The 20,616-nt window shown below is 47.5% G+C and overlaps 1 protein-coding gene across 1 annotated transcript; it reads right to left on the bottom strand.

Annotated features, from left to right (window-relative positions):
• Window positions 1–1,081: 1,081 nt before the first annotated feature.
• LOC132572200 (E3 ubiquitin-protein ligase TRIM7-like) lies at window positions 1,082–17,928 on the bottom strand. Its single transcript, XM_060239035.1, has 9 exons — window positions 17,478–17,928; window positions 17,161–17,320; window position 16,368; window positions 12,449–12,544; window positions 11,376–11,603; window positions 8,882–8,904; window positions 7,419–7,537; window positions 6,380–6,412; window positions 1,082–2,118 (listed from the first exon to the last, which is right to left on the bottom strand). The coding sequence occupies exons 1-9, from the start codon at window positions 17,920–17,922 to the stop codon at window positions 1,607–1,609; spliced, it is 1,617 nt and encodes a 538-aa protein (XP_060095018.1). The 5' UTR covers window positions 17,923–17,928; the 3' UTR covers window positions 1,082–1,606.
• Window positions 17,929–20,616: the final 2,688 nt, after the last annotated feature.

Genomic DNA, 20,616 nt, shown 5'->3' with positions numbered 1-20,616 from the left:
ACAAGTACTCCCTTCCTGCCTCTTACACCTGGAACTGCCTCCCAAGAAGGCCTGCATGATATCGCCTCTCACTTCCCTCCCTAAAGGTCCCTTTTCTTTGAACCCTTGGGCAGAACTTCTTAGTTCCATATCCCTAGAATTTATGTACATTCTTCCCATTTCTCCCTGCTGGCACCTTCCGCTCCTACTTTATGGCAAATATGGCATTGAAAGTTCATCGGGGCAGAGACCGGTTTTTCTGTACTTTGCCGTGTCAATTCCAGACAGTACTTTACAAATAAATTTACAATAATGTGAGGGCCCATGTGTCTGTCCATCTGTCTTTGGCAGGCATAACGCACCAGAAAATAAGGATTGGCGGATCAAAATGCCTAGAGCAAAAATGAAGGGGATCCAAACATCCTGGCCCAGATTAGGTCTAGAAATGTGTAGATGACACATTAATACGACAGTCAGAGCTGAAAACCGGTGTTTTGCAGTGTACAGTGTGGTAGAGTTGAACTGATGAGGCCTGGGTTCAAATTTCTGCTCACATATAAGATTGCAAGCCTTGGGGGGAGGGGGGGACGGGCTGGAGAGCTCCCAGAATTAAAAGTGATCTCCAAACAACATAAATCATTTCCTTGGAGAGAATGGTCCCTTCAGAGGATGGACTCCATGCCATTGCGCCCCCCCCTCTGGTCCCGCCCCTCCCCAGACCCCAGCCTCCCCAGCTTTGCTCCCAAACTCTCCAGGACGAAGCCCACTCGCTCTTGGCCTGACTTCTCTCACTGGGTCACGGTGAGGATAAACCAGGGCGCCCCGTTCCTTGGGGACACAAAGGAGAGTGAGATGGCTGTGTGGATGAAAGGACCCATAATGGTTTGAAAAGAGACTCAAAAACAACCAGAAGAGCAACTTTAATGCAAGCATAGCTCAGCAGGACCCTGGTTACGCAAATCCACCTCCTGATTTTCCTCTCCAACTGCGAAGTTGTAGAAGGATCGAGTCAGTAAATGACGGCACCCTCTGGGGCTTGTCTGGGAGTTATGAAATGGCTTGCCATCCCCACCCCCTTTTTTAAAAAATCAAGCAGCAGAGATTTCAACACAACATAACTTTATAAAAAGCATAACACCTTCTCAGTCTCTGGTACAACTGAAAAACAAATGCTGTGAACGCAGGAACCTGGATAGCGACAAGACCTTCAGTGTCTGTCAGAAAGTGTAGGCTGAACACTGGAAATCCTAGCAGATGGTGTCCAGTAAAGAAAAGAGGAAGTCCAGAATAATAATAGAAACATGCGGGACCTCTTCTTCTTCTGCAGTGGTTCCTCTCATCCTTGAGGAGAATGGAGGCTGGAGAGGGTCCTGATGGTCTGTTTGGAGCTCTCCTGTAGTACAAGCCTGTTATCCTTTACAATGTGAAAGGTGTTACTGTTGCTTTAAGGAATAAGATACAAAGGAGGAGAAAGGAATGTTGGGAAATGGAGGAGGGGGAGAAATGTCTCCACTTTACTGCAGTCTGTTTTGGTGGCTGGAGACAAGAGAGGCCTCTACAGGACTCAAAAAAGGGGCACTCTTGAGAAATATTTTCTTCTTGATGGTCCTGGTGTCAAGAAAAAGTCCTATGAAGAGATTTTGAGGTGGCCTTTTTCACGCACCCAAAAGTAGGGCAGGAGGGTCTCTCTACGGAAGGGGGCTCCAGAGAACTCGTAGAGAAGGGCTGCTCGGTCAGCATCAAAAAAGGCCACTCGCCCCCCAGCATAGTTCAGGCACACTCGGATCCTCTTCAGCTCTCCACTCAGGGTCAGATCACTGACTTTTCCAGAAACCTGGTAGCTGCCCTCCCACTTCCCCACCTCCCAGAACCCTTCCTCAGGACTAAAGGTGATGTCTCCCTTCCTCCTCACAGATTTTCTGGCCACCCCCACAGCCCATGATTCCTCACTTCCCACAAGGACTTCCCAGAAATGACAGCCTCCTGTGAATCCCTCACGGCCCATCACAGCACCATACTTCTCAAATCTCTCAGGATTTGTGGGCAGAGCTTGAGGTTTTTCTCCTTGTCTCACGCTTTTCTGACCCTCAGACAGGATGAGTTGTAGATGGGCTGTGTCTGGATCCAGAGTCACATTTGCTGTTGGGGAAAGATGAGGAGAGAAGAAGAGAAATGGCATCAGTTCGGGGATTTCACCCTTTGGCCTGTTCGGCTTCCTCCTCCTGCCGGTCATGGCCTCCTCCCACTTCTGCCACCCTCTCCTTGGTCAACAGGATCTCCTGCTTCCTCCTGTCCTTTTAAAAGGCAGAGAAATCTTCCTGTCCACTTCAAGAGAAGGCAGACAAAGTACACAATAAGCACCCACAGGAACACAATCTATTCCTCCCATATCCTATGCCAAGCAAAGAACTGTGAGGGAGAAAAAAAGAATAATAGCTATTTGGTTGGAAATCAGACACAGGAACAGAAGATTTGACACATTACCATGAGTCTTCCTTCTCTGTGGGCCTGGGGTGGAGAAGTTTCTGGGGGAAGCTCCTCCATGACAGCCAGGATAGTCCCTGAACTTTGCAATTCCTAGAGAAGAGGCGCTTCGCTCCCAGGCCCCAGTCTCGTCCTGAAGCAGTAGAACTCCCTCTCTAAAAGGGCCCCAACCCGCCAAACAAGCCACCTCAGAGTGAAGAGCTCTGAGAGAGGCCCACCAGTTCACAAAAGAACCAAAATTGAAGTAATAAAGCCCATTAGGGTCATATCAGCGTACCCACTCTGACTCAAGTGCCTTCTGAGAAAAAGTATTCTCCCCTTGGCAATCTCTGCACCTACCCCTTAGCCAACAAAAAGCTGTCTCCTTTCCTACTTGCAAGTAGGCACCTGGGAGGGGGGGGAGGCGAGACCCTCCACACCTCCTAGGTGACAGCCAGCAAAACCTACAGGAGCTCCTAGGTACTGCTCCGGAAAGAGAGGAGAAGAAGAGCATAAGAGAAGCCATGATAGATCAGGCCAAAGGCCCATCCAGTCCAACACTCTGTGTCACACAGTGGCCAAAAAAACCAGGCGCCATCAGGAGGTCCATCAGTGGGGCCAGGACACTAGAAGCCCTCCCACTGTTGCCCCTCCCAAGTACCAAGAATACAGAGCATCATTTGCCCCAGACAGAGAGTTCCATCTATACCTTATGGCTAATAGCTACTGATCGACCTCTGCTCTATATGTTTATCCAATCCCCTCTTAAAGCTGGCTATTCTTGTATCTATCACCACCTCCTGTGGCAGTGAATTCCATGTGTTATTCACCCTTTGGGTGAAAAACTACTTCCTTTTATCCATCAGCAAGGAGGGCTGACCAGGAAAGGAAATAAAATAAAGGGGGGGAGGGCTCTTTGAAATTACAGTGCTTGAGAGAGCCAGTCTGGGTAGTGGTTAAGTGCGTGGACTCTTAACTGGGAGAACTGGGTTTGATTCCCCACTCCTTCACTTGCAGCTGCTGGAAAAGCCTTGGGTCGGCCATAGGTCTCTCAGAGCTGTCCTTAAAAGGGCAGCTTCTGGGAGAGCTCTCTCAGCCCCACCCACCTCACAAGGTGACTGTTGTTGGGTGGGGGGAAGGTAAAGGAGATTATGAGCCACTTTGAGATTCAGAGTGCAGGGCAGGATATAAATCCAATATCTTTTTCATATCATTATCTCTCTCGACCGCAAGTAAGGATGCCCGTTGACCGCGGCTAGCCAACTGGGGTGGGGGAGACGAGCTTTGTTTAGGCCACCTTTTCTAGGCCCCTCTCCGTGTGGAGCAAGCAGTGCTGTCCCTAGATAAGGCTGCTTGGTCGTTCAGGGTGCTGCCGAAAGATGCTTTCATCTCCGGGTTAGCATCAGGCGACCAATATCCTGAACCGCCTACATGCAGGATCGGGACTGCGGCTTCCAGTGGCACCTTCCACCTGCCGTTTCGCCCCTTGCCTATCGCTGCAGGACTTGATGCGTTGTGGGTTGTGTGTGTGGATATGCCCTTCAGGCCTGCGCAGAGGAATTTTTTTAGGTGAAGCGCAGTGTGCGCGGTACTGGCTCCACCCTTTCACCTGGGGGTCATCTGCCATGGCCCAGTAAGCCGGGACGCCGGCAGTGAGTCCTCCAGGTGGTAGGTGTTACATTAACGAGCTCTATCTGCCCGGGTTTGATGTTAGAGTTTTCCTTCTCTTAGGCTGACGAAGTTGGTGGGCCCAGCCTGCCCATCCGGTTATACCGCCGGACAACTCGGTCGCACCATGACGTAGCAAACTCTGTGAAAACGGGGGGGACCAGCGAGAAGGTGTTGCTACGGATGCAGTAATGCAGGAGAGGCCATTGCAGTGACCATCTGCCAGGCATAGCCAGACAGTGACCACGCGGCGTTCACTACACCGGGAGAGGAGAGGCTATGTATTGCGCATGCACTTTCCCTGGGGGGGTAGGATTCCCAGAGGGAGCCCACCCCCACCCCCACCCCCATATCATTATATTATATTATAAATATCATTATACTTGTTTATTTTTACAACAGAAATGTCTAGAGATTTACTTTTTAACAAAGCTGGGAATTCAGAAAACTAGGTACACATTTGGTAAGACATCACATCGAGATCATGATATAACAGATCCTGGAAACTATTTTTTAAAAAAATAAAAATCCCCCCAGAGGTCAGGTGAGGAAATGCTCACCACAGGACAAGGTCAGGGGAATAGTGGCCACAGAGGTTGAGAAACTCTGGGCGTTTTCGCACTCACCTTCAAGTGGCGCGACCACCCTCTTCACACCGGAGGATCTGCAGGGATTTCGCATAAGAAGCGCCGGAGCAGCCAAAAGAGTCGGAAAGTTCCGTCGCGAAACCCGCTCAAACGGAAACCGCCAAGAAGCAGGAAAACGTTTGAGCAGCTTTTGCGACGGAAGTCGCCGGTTCTTTTGGCTGCTCCGGCGCTTCTTATGCGAAATCCCTGCAGATCCTCCGGCGTGAAGAGGGTGGTCGCGCCACTTGAAGGTGAGTGCGAAAACGCCCTCTGAATTCTCCCACTCATACAGCAGCCAATCACACTTCGCTGCAATCCTTCCCAAAACTTCAGTGGAAATGAGGTTTCAGAAAGCTGGGAAAGTCCAAGAGATGCACAAATGCAGTGGGGAAGCAGGGAAAAAACCTGCTACACAAGAGTGTTGAACATGGGGCAGGTAATTCCTGTGGAGGTGGCCAGGATCAAACTAGAACTGAAAGAAATATCTTTGGTACTTAATTCATGTCCCCTTTCTGCTTCTATTAACACTGCTCCAAAAACTAATGTCTGTTGTATCCTCAGTGGCAATTTTAAAAGAACTGCTATATTACCACTTGGAATCTCTTCTGGACTGCAGTTACCAACACAGAGTTATTGACCTTCAGGCATGATCTTCACTGGGCTGGAAAAATGGATGCCTCAACAGCCACCTTTGGCAGAAGAATATTGAGACTTTTCTTATGGAACTCAGCCAAGCCACAGACGTCCTTCAGCATCAAGAATTGTTTCCTTTTTTGGAGTCATGGTATATGACTCCAAAAAAATTAGCAAAGATGAACAACAAGATGACAGATAGGTGTTGGAAATGTAAAAAGCACGAAGGTTCTTTCTACCATATGTGGTGGACTTGTGAAAGGGCTAAAATGTTTTGGCAGATGATTCAGCAAGCGACTTCTAAGATTTTGGGATATGAATTCAATAAAGTGGCAGAGACTTTTCTGCTGGGATTACAAATGGAAAAATTTCCAAAAGAAGATAGAACTTTAATTTGGTACTTGCTCTCAGCTGCTAGAACACTGTATGCACAGCTGTGGAAGCAAGAAAAAATACCAGAGAAATGGGATTGGATTACAAAAGTTATGTCATGGAGTGAAATGGACAAATTAACAAGAAAACTAAGAGACTATGATTTGGAACTTTTTAAGTTGGAGTGGAAGAAATTCAGAAGATACGTAGAAAAAGAGTGGAAAATAAAAGGACATTGGACAATCTTTGATAATGATTAAGGTTTTTAAAATAAGAATATAACTTTTGGGGGTTTTTTTAATAGTTAAGGGTACCTTTAACATTTGTTTTCTTTAAGTAAATAACACTGGCGGGGGTCAAGAAACGGGGGGAGGGGTGGGGGAAAAGTAAGATATGGGGTAGAAAGGTTTTTTCTTTATTTTAAGCTTTTATAAGTTGTAGATATAGTACTGCTACCATATGTTACTAATAAAAATTGTTTATAATGGGAAGAATTGTTTCCTTGCCTCACATATATTTTGCAGAGCCACGAAGACACTATCTTGATGCTTGCAAACACCAAGCAGAAGAACACAAAACTTGTACAATGAAGCTTTTTAGTTCAGAAATAATTGATTAGTGTATGGAGAAAAATGTACCTTTCTGCATGTGAAGGCCAGACTCCAGAGTGTCTGAGGAAGCAAAGGAACAGAAAGTTAGACCCTTGTGCTTATTACCAATCTTAGGACAAAAATATCAGTTAATAATACTGTCTATTTTCTCTTTGGGAGGGCCAGCAGAATGGTATAGCCCCATGTCGACAGATCTCAGAAGCTAAGCTGGGTCAGTACTTGGATGAGTGAAAAAAGACTCTGCAGGGAGGGGGGGGGACAGCAAACCATCTCTTTTTCTCATTCTGTTTGAAAACCTCTGGCTGGGGTCGCCATAAGTCCCTTGTGACTTCATGGTACATAGTTACGTATTTCTTCCGAGTTACAGCTGAAAGGTTAAGCAGAAGCTATTTCTGGGGTGGAATCTGGGTGCAAATATTCAAATTCATTTTCACAGATCACTTTGCATTAATTAAGATCCACCTCACAGAAAGTGTGGCACAGTAAGGATCCAATCCAGGTAAATTGAGGATGATTCAAAACAGAGTTTCCATAGCGCCTTCTAAAATCACTGATTTCAATGGTATTAGAAGGGTGTAACTACGACAGCACTGTGGTCCCCTTGAGACCTTTCTGTGGGCACAGCTAGGACATATTCAAATGAACACAGACAATTAAAGCGAACAGTTTTGATAAAGTCTCATTTGGCCACAGGCACACTGCAAAGAGAAAGGGGGGGGGGGGGAGGTGTCCCTGAAATGGATCTGGTGGGTGTCTTCATTAAATGCAGATGCCTGAAGGGCAGTTTCCTCCTGATCCCTGTCATTTTAGGTGCTTGTTGGACCATTTTCCTCTCAATTTGCCCTTGCATGGTCACAGTAATGATTAGAGATCAGCAACATAGAAATCCATATAGTGCAATTTTGACCAGAAAACTTTACATGATGAACTAAAATGGCCTTCTGATGATACATACATTTCCCACGTTCCTGGGTCTGCTAATGTTATAAGCAAGCTGGAGCAGACGAAAACACATCAGGCCCACTCTAATGTCCAGTCTGAAACACCTGCAGTGTTTCTTCATTACCTTTGAATTGCTTCTTGATGGCCTCCAAAAGCGGATTTAAATCCGAGAAGTCCCAGATACGCCACTTCAGCGCAAGGGGAAAAGCCACTGGACTCTCAAACGGCTCCTTTTCTTCATACCTGAGGAAAATCTCATTAAGGTGACATCCATTCAGTTCAGAATCCCGCCCCCCCGCTCCACACACAAGTGGATTAGAAAAGCAGAGGAAGGAGCTGGTAGAAAGCAGAGAGACACAGACTGAGGCTGAAAGCACAGAAAGATGAGGAGCTATTTGAAAAGGACTGTTCACCTCACTGTACCTCCTGCTTTCTTATGAATTTGGCCTGTGTTCATAGAGCCACACAGTAGCCAAAGGAAATGTCTACCACAAAATAAAAGACAGCTCTTTTGGACTCAAACTGACCCCCCCCCCTCCACGGCAACTATTTTTGCACACTGAAATAGCACTAGGGAAATTATATGCCCATTTTTGCTGCTCCTTGTGTAGTATTTTGTGCATGTGGATCAGCATAAACAGGGAAATTCCCTGCCCCAGCACTGTCTCAGCATGGAAAAACAACTCTGGGAAAAGGAGGCAGCAGCCCTTCCTCTCCCACAGCGGCATTTGAGACCTAAACAAGGCCTGCTTTCTTTTTTAACAGCCATTCCCTGCAGCCGCTGTGTGGCATTGTGGAGCCCAGGTCAAACTCTCCAAAAAAATCAAATGTCATGTTGGCCCTGAGAACAGCAACCCCACATCCCCTACTCCTCTCTGTCTGGCAAATGCCTACGTGAAGAAAAAGAAAGCTGGTGAGAGTTCTGGAGTAGGACTGTAGGGCTTTAGTTAAATCCCACTCTCAGCCAGGGTGACGTCAGACCACTCTCTCTCACACAAAAAATGGGCTGTTGTGAGGAGAAAACGGAGGAGGGCAGAATCAGGTACATCACTTTGATGTTTTTTCCTCTCCCTCCTATAGTACGAGAACTGAGGGGTACCCAACAAAGTTGATGAGAATTCGCTGCAGGTTGAGGTAGTGATTGATGGCCACCAGAACAGAGAGCTTTCAAAGGGGATTAGACAGATTCATGGAGGGGCCCATTGATAAATAGCTGCTAGACTCGAGGACTGAAGGAAGCCCCCATATCCAGAGGCAGCAAACCTCTAAGCACAAGTGCTAGGGGGTGGAAGGGGAGCCCATAAGCCTCTGTGCTCAGTTTGACTGGCCCTCCAGGACAATTGGTTGGCCACTGCATGAAACAGGATGCTGGCCTAGACGGGCCACAGGTCTCATCCAGCAGGCTTTTCTTATGCTTTTAAGAGTGTGGCAGATACTTAAAGAAAGGAAACACATCATATGTTATCACTGTACTCAGATATGCCTGTACTATAAGAGTCCCATGGTGTAGAGTGGTAGCTGCATTACTGCAGTCGACCTCTGCTCACGACCTGAGTTTCATCCCGGTGGAAGCTGGGCTCAGGTAGCCGGCTCAAGGTTGACCTTCCATCCTTCTGAGGTCAGTAAAATTAGTACCCAGCTTGCTGGGGGGAAAGTGCAGATGACTGGGGAAGGCAATGGCAAACCACCTTTTTTTTGTAGCAGGAACTCCTTTGCCTATTAGGCTACACCCCCCCCCCCCCATGATGTAGCCAATCCTCCAACAGCTTACAGGGCTCTTCTTACTAGGACTACTGTAAGCTCTTGGAGGATTGGCTACATCAGGGGTGTGTGGCCTAATACGAAAAGGAGTTCCTGCCAGAAAAAAAAAAGCCGAGCAGAATGTTTAGATGCCATATGATTCAGGAGCATTGGTAGAAATATGGCAGGCAAGCCAACTTCTGATTCATGATGTGTAGTCTCACCCTATCCTCTTTGACACAACAGAGTGCACCAGTTTGGATTGGGCAGTCATCATCAAACTGGGTTGGGAGGACATCCAAGTGCCCCTGCACCCAGCCATGATGCCAACCAAGGCATTATTTGGGCCAAGTAAAGTTCGCCACCTGCCATTTTGTGGAATAAGCAAAGCTGAGGAGACCTGAACTTTGTGTTTTGTGAGGTGTTTTAGATAAATGTTGTTCTGGCAGCATTTGCCACCACAACACAAGGATCTTCACTGTGTGACTGAAGGTAAGCTGTAGCAGCCATTTTGTGAGTGGCACTATCTCCTGTGGCAGCACCCTCCACACCATGTCAGAATCTGAAAGGTGCCTGCAGCCTCAAAAAGGTTGGGGACCATTGTTCTAGAGATGTAAAGCTAGGTACCAACCAAGGACCTCGCCCCCATTTCCTATGGATGAGGCTTTGGGCATATGCTGTTTGCCACTGACAGACAGATGGCGATCCACGCTCTTAATTACAACTGATTTGACCCTCAGCCATGATCCTGAAGGACGACATTCTCCACAGGATACCCAGTCCACTTCCAGCATTAAGAAGATTAATGTTAAAGGCCTACTTACTTCTGCAAGGTCCTTCCGGCACCCTAAAGAAAAAAGGCAGGGAGAGAGACCTCAGTGCTTGCTAAAAGACCATACCAGGAAGACCTCTCAAACTCTGGAAGATTCTCCATTCTATCCTTTCACTTGTGTCCAGCTAGCAGACTTCACTGATAGACTGGGGTAGATCTGAGAGAAAATCTCTGTGAAGTTAATAACAGCAGAAAAAGTAGAGCTAGGTGATCTGCTTTGACAACTCAACAGTGGCAACTTTCACAGACAGATTTTTCCTCACATGGAAGGCAGGAAGCTCACAGATTAGGGTGTGTTCCCGTTGTGGCCACCCACAGATGCAGAGGCATTCCCAGCAAATTTCCTAGCCTCAGCCCTGAGTCACTGTGATTTCTCTTCTTTTCATTGGAGGGCATTTTCTAGGCTTAAAAATAATACGTAGATTACACTAGCATCATAACAGCATACTGATACCCAGCTTTCATTTTTAAAAACAGTAAAGTCCTTATCATTGCAGAGATAAAACTGGAAATGTGCAGCCTGCATGTTCTTTAAAACAAATGCTAGGGATTAGTGCCACAGATTATACTGTCACAACACTATAGCAATCTAGCCACTGCCCTTCTCTTTAAAACCCAGAGGTAGAGGACGGAGGATGGTATCCACAGAAAAAGAAGAGAATGCCATTCACTCAGAGTGGTTTATAGTCTCCTTACCTTCCTCTCTCCACAACAGACTGAGAGAGCTCTGACAGAACTGCTTTTCTCTAAGAGAATTGCTCAGAAAACTGATTGACCCAAGGTCACCAAGCTGGCCGCATGTGGAGGAGTGGGGAATCAAACCTGGTTCTCCAGATTAGAGTCTGTTGCTCCAAGCACACAATATAGGATACATTTCCTGCTCCTCCTTTTAAAACTTGCTGTGAAAAACTTTGCATGTGACCCTCTTTCCTAGTTGGTTTTCTTGAAACAGCAACCCATGGACCTGGGTTTACTTGCATGGGGTTCCCCAGACTTCTGAGATGGAAGCTGAGCAGCCTCCGTTTATCTGGGAGGAGCAGAGGGCTCAGGGTGGGGGAAGAATGCATTTCCAGGGGCTGGACTTTCATAGGGACTCAGAGATTGTCCAGTCTGCCGCTTGCTGGAGACGTAAAGGAACAGAGAGGAAAGCGGCCTTTCCGCAGACCTGGAAACTCACTAGCAGACAATGGAATATGGATTCCTTGAACGGAATATGGATTGTACCATTATTAGCACTTGTATGGAATTGATTACGTATAGAAAGTGAATATATAAATACGTCGATTGTTGCAAAATAGTTATTAGAGCATTTCTGTTAAGTTTAAAGTGATTTTCTATTTAATTTAAATCTATTTGCTGTGATTCTCTATTGTTGTATATAACAGGGCTAGCTTGCTTTTCTTAAACAGGGCTAGCTTGCTTTTCTGCTAAGTGAAGGAGGCACTTAGAAGATCTGGAGCCAGCATTCTCCCCAAGGTGACCCCTGGGCTATTCCTGCCACACTTCTACCTGCAGGAGACTGCTGGCTGGCTGTTGACACGTCTCCATTTCTCGGATGAGGCTTTCCAGAGAGGAGAGTTCCTCAGAGAGTCTGGCCAGGTGCTGGTCCCTCTTCCTTGCCACCTCCTTCTCCACCTCTTCCATCTGGGCCAGGAAAAGTTTCTCTTGTTCCTCCAGAAACTTCTGTAGTTGCCTAAACTTGATCAGCACCTTCTGTCGCTCTCCTTTGGTTTGCCTCTGAGACAGAAAAAGAAGAATAACAGTGCCCACAGTGGGAAGACGGCCCTGAGGAGACTCCTGCCGGAAAGGGAATTTTGTCTTTCCTGGAGATCATATCAACGTTTGGTAGGGAAAGAGAAAATCCACATGAATTATCTTTGCATCAATTTCTTTTTGGAGTACTGTTTTACTTTACAAAACATAAAAAGCAAAACTGTCATCAAAGGCCAAACTAGACATAAGTGCAGCTTATCCTGTTTCCCCTGCTATCCCTGGCCAGAGGGACAACATATGCAGCAGCAAAGAACAAAAACAGTTGAAGAATCTTCTCACATCCACCCCTCAGACACACACTGAGACGCTAAGGTTCCTATCATGTGAACCTGGTATAGCACCCAACATTACAGAGATATAATAGGAAAGGTGTGCCTCTTCATAATCAGAAAAGCTCCTTCTAAGTGGTCTCTCATTCCCTCTTTGTTGGAAACAAATTCCATATAGGAGGAGGCTGCCTTCACGCTCAAGTATTCTGAATTGTCTTCCGTGTTTTTCCCCCTGTGTACATTTGTGCCTGCTGAAGACAAAAGAGCTGAACGAGCGTCTTGAGTCTCCACACACAGGAACACTAGGATTATTTTCACATGCAGCTTTTGCACTGGTACAGTAAACTAAAGTTCTCGTCACAGAGATCTGAGAGGAAAGGTGCTCCTCTTAACATTCACAAAATGTAATTTCTAAGGGGTCTCTCATTAACTGTCCTGTGGGAAACCAAGCCATTCCCAATAGCGAGAGGCTTCCTTCTCACATGACTTTTCTGCATTTGGGACTGTAAGTTTCAGCTTCCCGGCAATACTGATACTTACGAGCAGGTCTTGGCTTTCCTTCACTATATCGGCTTTGTATGCCAGGATTTTGTTTCTCTCCTTCAGCAGAATCTCCACACAATTGCAGAACTGATCCTAGGAGGGGAAATGGTTCCAAAATTCAGTTTTGTTTCTTTTCAAAAGTTTAGGATACTCTACATAAAAAAGCCCTGTGGTGAAGCCAAATCCAGGTCTCACATTGGCTATGGTGTGCACTCCATCAACCTTCAGCCCGTCAACCCCTACTCAAAGTCTGTTGCGTTCCAGACTGAGGACTGAGGCACTGCTTCGCAGAGGAGAGAAAGAAAGCCTTTGCTCGATTGATTGGCTGAGGGAGGGAAAGGGAGGAAAACAGCCACAGCTGAGGACTCCTTCCCCTCCTCCTCTGGGGAACCAAACAGCCAGAGAGACATAGACAAAAAACCCCCGATCCCTTTTATTCTAGGTCTACAGAGAGAGAGGGGGAAAGAGAGCAAAAAAGAGAGACAGAGAATACAGACTCCTGTGTTTAAGACTGAGCCACTGCAGAAGCTGTCTTTGCTTTCCCTTCAGTGCCTGTTGTTGGAGATAATTAGTGTGACAAAGCAGGGCAGGTGAATTTGAGATACCTGGATGGAAGACCAAGAGAAAAACTTAACGGGTGGGGAAGTAGGCAGAGCCACCTGGGTCTTCCTGTGAGTGTGTAAAAGGAAGAGAAGCAAGCACAGATCCCTCTGATTGTTTGGTGGAAACTCCACCCCCTAGGACGCTCTGCTTTCATTTTCATGTTAGTCTGAAGAAGTTGGTTGAAATACAAAAGATGGTTACATTCATTAATGAGTAAATAACCCTAGTGAGATCACAAAAGTGTGTGCTTGTGAACTGTGTTATTCTGCCTGCTTTGTGAGTGTGTGTGTGTGTTCACTTTCATTTAGTGGAAGTACTGCCAGAAGCTAGGGGATGAGGAAATTAAGACTGTATTTAGGGGAACTGCACTGCTGCATTTTTTATTTATTTTTTTTTGGGGGGGGGGATGGAAAGTCTCCTGGCTCCACCCCTGAAATCCTCAGATGTTTTCTGAGTTGAACCAGGCAACCCAACAACAAAGTTTGGTTCTGTCAGTAAAAGACAGGGAGAGGAAGCCTATTTCCAGGCCTATTTTGGCCTTTGAGGGAGAACTCATTGGGGCCAGTCCTAACTAAGGTTGCTAGCTCCAAGCTGGGAAATTCCTGGAGATTTTGTGGTGGAATCTATGGAAGCCAGACTTTGGGGAACGGAGAGGCCCCAGTCCATCCAACAAAGCAGTTATATTCTCCAGTGGGAAAGAGATTTGTTGTCTGGAGTTCAGTTGTGATAGTAGGAGACCTTCAGCCTCCATCTAGAGGTTTCCTACCCTCTGTGTTACTTGATGCCATCAGGCTGGCATGACTTAACTCAGGGATGTCCAGCCTTTTGGCTTCCCTGGACCAGATTGGAAGAAGAAGAATGGTCTTGGGCTGCACATAAAATACACAAATACTAATGACAGCTGATGATGAGCCAAAGAAGGTCCATGCATAATTTTCGTGATATCCGCCACCGGATATAAGCTGAAAAGCTCTTGCATAATAATCCTAATTATGCGCTGCCCCATTCGAAGGGTTTTTTAAAATCATCAAGCAGGTCCCGAGTTTGTGATCACTGATATAGAAAATATGCATATCTAGGTAATAAAACTTCATTTTTAAAAAAATTATAAAAGAAAAGAGGGCAACGTAAAACTAGTGGCCCAGACCAGGCCACTGTAGGAAGGGGGGGATCATCCCACCCCTCCCAGAAACACAAGGGCGTAATACCCTTTCTGCTTCCAAGTCCTGCTGCAGATGGCCCAGGGCTGAAAGCAGGAACCATGCCTTTAAATGTCCTTTGCTTTCCAGAGAAAATAGGGGTTTGGGGGTTTCCTTTGCCTCATCCGAAATTCTGTAGCTGCATGCTTCTCTCGGCACTGCGTTTGTTTCCTTCAGATAGGTGAGGGTGGGCTCCTTACACAAAGTATCAGTGGGCACTTTGGTTAGCAGGAGGAAAGGGAGGAGCACACTGCCCAATTGAAGGTGTGAGGCAGTCTGTGAGGGACTCGGGCTCCGCTCCTCCTTCTTCCTGATTTGTCATCCTCCTTGAAGCCTGTCTCAGCCCAATTTAATCAAGAATTCAGTCTGCATAGAATCGACAGGTGATATAAATGAAGGGCTGGGGGAACTGAGGCTGCAGAGGGGGCCTATAAAAACTGCTAGGTGGCCAGGCCACTTGGTGCCTACAGGGTTGGGTGGAAGAGACATTTGTTTTGCTCTGCTTCCAAACCATGCCTCTAAATTTCCCACAGAGGGGGAAGGGAGTAGGCAGATTTTTTTTTCTTTTTCACACCAGCCCGTTTCCAACTGAAGCTGGCTTTCGGCTGACATACACAGGCCTGCATGTAAAGGCATCCCAAGTGCAGAAGACTCACTGTCAGGAGCAAAAAAAAAAGGGGGGGGGAGTCATTGATTTGTTTTTAAAGAAAGAGTCCTGTTTTTTCTACACGCTTTTTTTTAAACCTCTCTCTCCAGAGACTGGGGGGGGGGGGCGCTGTTTCTGTGTGTCTCTTTTCCAGTCACAGTTACAGAGAAGGGTAAGGGGATTCTGGAACTCCCACAGAAAAGAGATGGAGGGGAAATGCAACAGAATCCACCCAAGGCAGTGGAGCCATCTCCATTTTGAGAACAGCAAGCCCAGCTCCACCACACACACCCCGCCTCCAACGTTCACAGAGGGGGCCAGCAGCCCTCTGACAGGGAAAACTCCCACCCCACCCCACAAGCCCGTCCAGGAGCTTGGGAGGCTGGCTATGCTACTTCCCAACTTTCCCAGAGAGGGGCCCACAACCACCTCAGATACCTCCAGAGCACAGCTGAGAGCTCTTTGTCCTGGGTGGGAGATCCAGAGGAACCTCAGCAGGAAGAAAGAAGAGCTGGAGAGCACCCAGGAGCAAGGGAAGAGCATTCACACACATGTACTCTGAGTCAGCTTTAGTGCCCTCTCTGGTGGTGGTGGGGGGGGAAGCAAGCAGGAGGAAAAACCAGATGTAGCCTCAGTTCCAGGATCTGCCACCACTGCAGCACACAGTTCCAGGTGCTGTTTTAAGAGAGTTTATGTCATTTGTGCTGGGGCCGCATTCAAAGTCATCCTGGGCCACAGGTTGGACAAGCTTGACTTAACTAGTTCTGGCCACTATGATGTGGCAGTCAGCGTTTCAGAGCAGGGTCTGCCAGACCCAGGTTTCTACTGTGGAAGCTGACTGGGTGATTTTGGACCACCCACATACTTTCAGCCTAACCTACCTCACAGGGTTGTTGAGCTGATCAAAGGGGAAGAGGAGAATGATGTAAGCTGCTTTGGTTCTTCCCACTGCAGAGAAAGACTGTCCTTTTCCTAGGCAGAGACTGCAAGGAGGGGGAAGAGATGGAAAGGTGAAGTCAGAAGAGCAGATAAAGGTAGGTTGATGGTTGGCTGGGAAGGACAGAGGGCTGATAACTCCAGGTTGGGAAATTTCTGAAGATCTGAGGGATGAAGCCTGGAGTGGGTGGAATTTGTGGAGGAGTGGGAACTCAGACGTACCATGCCATAGACTCCATCCTCCAAACCAGGTATTTCCTCCTGGGGAACATTTTTTTGCCAATCTCCAGGTGAGACCTGGAGATCCCTCAGAATTACAACTGTTCTCGATTCCAATGGAGGAGGAAGGTAAAGGAAATTGTGAGCCGCTCTGAGACTCTTTGGAGTGGAGGGCGGTATATAAATCCAATATCTTCTTCTTCTTCTTCAATGGAGAAAATAGTACACTCTGCTGAGGTCACCCCCCCACACACACACACACAACAGCCAGCATGATGTGGCAGTTGACACTTCAGAGAAGGGTCTATCAGACCCTGATTCTTGCTGTGGAAGCTGACTGGGCGATTTTGGACTAATCGCATATTTTTAGTCTAACCTGCCTCACAGGGTTGTTGTGCAGATCAAAAGGGGAAGAGGAGAATGATGCAAGCTGCTTTGGTTCTCCCCACCACAGAGAAAGACTGTATTTTTCCTAGGTAGAGGCTGCAGAGAGGGATGAGGAGATGGAAAGCAATCTACCTCCTTCTCTTTTGCCCCCATTCCTTCTTTCTCAAGCGACCTCCTTCTCTGCTAACTATCCCACATTTTCTCCATTTCCCTTCCCATCAGTTGTTTTCTCAACATACCTTGACTCCCTCTGTCTTTCCCTTCCCAGACCCCTCATGACACTCATCAGCAAATTTCTAGCACCCATTGTATTTTCCTCAAAATGGGATTTATTACTAATAAAACTTAATAAAGAAAACTGTCATCAAAGACCAATCTAGACATACATGCAGGATGTCCTATGTCCAATGCTAACCCAGGCCAGAGGGATAACAGCAACTCCACAGAAGCAATTTTTAATTCATGGAAGAGGATAGTGTAAAGGGGGAAAAACCAGTTAAAACCTCCTACTGAAATCTTGCTGCCCCCTCGTGGCTTGGCAGACCAATGGGATGACCAGACAGCGTCACCCCCTTAGCAAAGACAAATCTTCTTGCTCCCGTTCTGGACCCAAAGCCCAAGAGTAGCTCTATGAAAAAGTTTTGTAGGACACCCAGGAGTTCAGCTGGGGAGGATCCAAACACTTCCCCCACCATGATCCATCTGGTAGTCTTCCTAACTTGTACTCTTGGGCGGCCTCCTCCGCAGGAACGATGTCGTGATATTGGTGCTCCCGGGACTGCTCACAGACCACGCAGATGGGGGCTTCATGGTCCTTGCAGAAGAGCTTCAGCGGCTCCTGGTGCTTCTGGCAAACTCTTTCCGTTCTAGCTGCCACGACTCTCTGGTGCCAAAAACCAAAAGAACTGCATTTGTCTTACTTACCACCCCATATCTCTGACCTCTGTCACAGTTTGCAAATGCGCTAAATCCTCAGCTGAGGGCTCCCCCCTCCCACCAAAGGAGGCAGTGGCTTAGCTCATTATCCAGGGAAAGCCGGAATTCCGCATTGAAGATGCACCGAGATTTCTTACCTCCTTCTCTCGGTGCTCCCGGGATCTTCTGCAGATACCGCAGAGGGGGGCTTCGTCCTCCCGGCAGAAAAACTTCAGGGGCTCCCGGTGCTTCTCGCAGACGCCCCCTTCCCCTTCTCCCCCCTTCGCTTCCGCCCCCTTCCCTTCCAAAGGGCTGAATTTCTTAGCTATTTCGACAAAGTTGGCCAGCAGCTGGTTGGGGCGGAGGTTCCCCTCCTGCGCCGGTCCCCTGCACTGGGGGCAGGAAGGCTCTGCTGCAGCCCCCGCCTCCCCCCAGCTGCGGGTCAGGCAGGCTCGGCAGAAGTTGTGGCCGCACTGGGCGATGGTCACCGGGTCCCTGAAGAAGTCCAGGCAGATGGAGCAAGAGGCTTCCTCGCAGAGCTCCTGCACAGGACCTTCAGCCGCCATGGCAGCCTTAGCCAGGGGGAGAGAGAGAGAGAGAGAAGAACAGAATCGGTTTCGGTTCTTCGCGTGTTTCCCAAAGCAGCGAGGAGGGCGTTTCCCTGCATGCGAATGACTCTGCAGCCGGCACCCAATCAGCGACCTGCCGAGCAAAGCACGCCAAAAAAGAGACGCTGGGAAAAGAACAAAGCAGCAGACGGGGGGGGGGGGGGATCTTTAAGACCAACTAAATCTTGTTCCGAATGTAAGCTTTCGTCTGCTCTAAGCAGACTTCGTCATTCCAAAACTGGAATGGCAAGCCATCTTTAAATATAGAGAAAGTAGACAGAAAGAACGCCGCCTTTGCACTTCTTTGGACTTGGCGCCTCGGAGGGAAGCGAGGGAGGCTGAGGGGTCTGGCAGGGTCAGACATCCCCGTGTCTGGGGAGATGTTAGAGGTCCCCGGGAAGTAGGGGTGAAAGGAGCCGATCAGGCTGCTGAGTATCTCAATATCTTCCGGTCTCAACCCTTCTTATCTTAACCTCCCAAAAATGCTCTTGCCAAAGAACTTGGATCCCAGCAACAAAAAGTGCACGTTTTCTGAGAAGGACATCTGCATGTTTACAGGCATTCTGTTATTAACATTTATGATAAGTTTTAGGACACACAAATGGCAGTAGTGCTGTTTCATTGCTACAGTTTTAGAACAGAAACAAAAAAAAAATAATTATTCTAGTAGCCCTTGAAAACTTCTGTTTCTGAAACCCCCTAGTTCTCCATTTCCCTGGAGGTACAAGACCCAGAACTCAGATGAACAGCCCCTCAGGGAGGAGTCCAGCAGAGTGAGTCATCTCCTCTTGTCCTGCTAACATTTATTCGGTTTGTTTCTTAACACAGGCCAAGAAAGGACCAGGCCCTATCCAGCTTTTGAGGCGCTTAGCAGCAATGTTCCCTCTAACTTGCAGTCTTGTGAGCAAAAATTCTACTTTGCAAGCTACTGGCATTGAAGCTGTGAGCTACTGACATGAAAGTTGTGAGCAATTGCATAAATTAGTGTGCTCTGGGGTCATCCTTCCTGAGCTAAGAGAAAAATGTGTGAGCTGAAGACTAAAAATCTGTGAGCTAGCTCGCGCTAACTCAGCTTAGAAGGAACACAGCTCAGCAGTAGTTTTTTAAAAAATGCTGATGTGCCATTATGTTGATCTGCTGTGGCAATGACTAACTTCTTTTTGAGTAAGTCTCTGATAGTTTTCATTGCAGACATATAACGGAAGCTGTGTTGGCTGCACATTGTTATAACTGGGGGGGGAGGACTAAAGGGTTTTTTTTAATGAATTCTGGATATTAATACATTGCAGCTATAGATAGCAGTGATATTTTAATACATAAAACTATTTTGATCTAGCCGTTAGCAATTTTTTTTAAACTCCTCCAGTAGGGGGGGGGGCGTGGCACAGAGTGGTAAGCTGCAGTCCTGCAGTTCAAGCTCTCTGCTCACGACCTGAGTTCAATCCCAGCGAAAGCTGGTTCAGGTAGCCGGCTCAAGGTTGACTCAGCCTTCCACCCTTCCAAGGTCGACAAAATGAGTACTCAGCTTGCTGGGGGCGGGGAGGAAGTGTAGATGACTGGGGAAGGCAATGGCAAACATTGTAAAAAGTACAATGTAAAAAGTCTGCCAAGAAAATGTTGTGAAAGCGGCATCACCCCAGAGTCAGAGACTACTGGTGCTTGCTTGCACAGGGGACTACCTTTACTTTTTTTAGTGGGGGGAGGGCCATGACCTGGACAGCCCAGGCTATCTCCATCTCATCATTTCTCAGAAGCTACACGATCTGGCTCTTAGATGGGAGACCACCAAGGAAGTCCAGTGTTGCAACAGAGAGGCAGGCAACGGCAAGCCATCTCTGTACATCCCTTGCCTGAAAACTCTGTGTGGTTGCTACGAGCGATGACCTGAAAACAAAAAAAGAAAGAAGTGTGGGATGGAACGGACTCCTTGGAGCATCAAGGCAAGCACGGCTTTTTTTGTAGCAGGAGCTCCTTTGCACATTAGGCCAAACTCCCCTGATGTAGCCAAAACTTCAAGATCCTACAGTAGGCCCTATAAGCTCTTGGAGGACTGGATACATCGTGGAGGTGTGGCCTAATATGCAAAGGAGCTCCTGCTACAAAAAAAGCCCTGAAGGCAAAAAATTTGCTCATATGCAGAAATTCAATTAATAATAAATGAGGCCAGCACAGAGGCCTCGTTTCCTCCTCCCTTCGTTCCCTGACATCACCCACAACAATCTGTGTAGAATGAGCATGAGGCCTTGGCTTCATCTTTGCCTCTTTTCTCTCCTTTGCTTTCCATTTTCAGGCTCTTGCCAAATCATGAGGTTCCTTCCTTGACAACATTAAGCAAAAAGGCACTTCCTCTCTGCCCAAAGTTTCGTTCCTGCTCTGGTCACCTCTCCCCTTGCAACCTTCTCCACTTTCCGTCTGATCTTCCAAACTAGGGTTTCCAGGTTTGACTCAGGAAATACCTGGATACTGGGAGTGGAGCCAGGAGCAAGGGAGGGACAAGCACCATTGAACTCCAAAGGGAATTCTGGCCATCACATTTTAGGGGATCATGCTCCTTTTAAATCCCTCCATTGGAAATAATGGATGGAAGCACCTTTATTTGGGGCTCATAGAATTGGATCCCTGGTCCACTCTTTTTTAAACTTTGGGGGGGGG

The sequence above is a fragment of the Heteronotia binoei genome, chromosome 5 (genome assembly GCF_032191835.1).
Source record: "Heteronotia binoei isolate CCM8104 ecotype False Entrance Well chromosome 5, APGP_CSIRO_Hbin_v1, whole genome shotgun sequence".
In the NCBI taxonomy this organism is placed as follows: domain Eukaryota; kingdom Metazoa; phylum Chordata; class Lepidosauria; order Squamata; family Gekkonidae; genus Heteronotia; species Heteronotia binoei.
This window is presented reverse-complemented; position numbering and strand designations above follow the sequence as displayed.

Bases quoted from the DNA above. Each gene is read 5' to 3' on its own strand.
- LOC132572200 (XM_060239035.1), bottom strand. From the start codon at position 17,922: ATGGCGGCTGAAGGTCCTGTGCAGGAGCTCTGCGAGGAAGCCTCTTGC. The intron at 7,538-8,881 runs GCTACCTGAGCC...GATTTTCCTCAG, and splicing joins GGAAGGTCAACCTTGAGCCG to GTATGAAGAAAAGGAGCCGT. The intron at 6,413-7,418 runs GTAATGAAGAAA...TTGCTTCCTCAG, and splicing joins CATCAAGAAGCAATTCAAAG to ACACTCTGGAGTCTGGCCTT.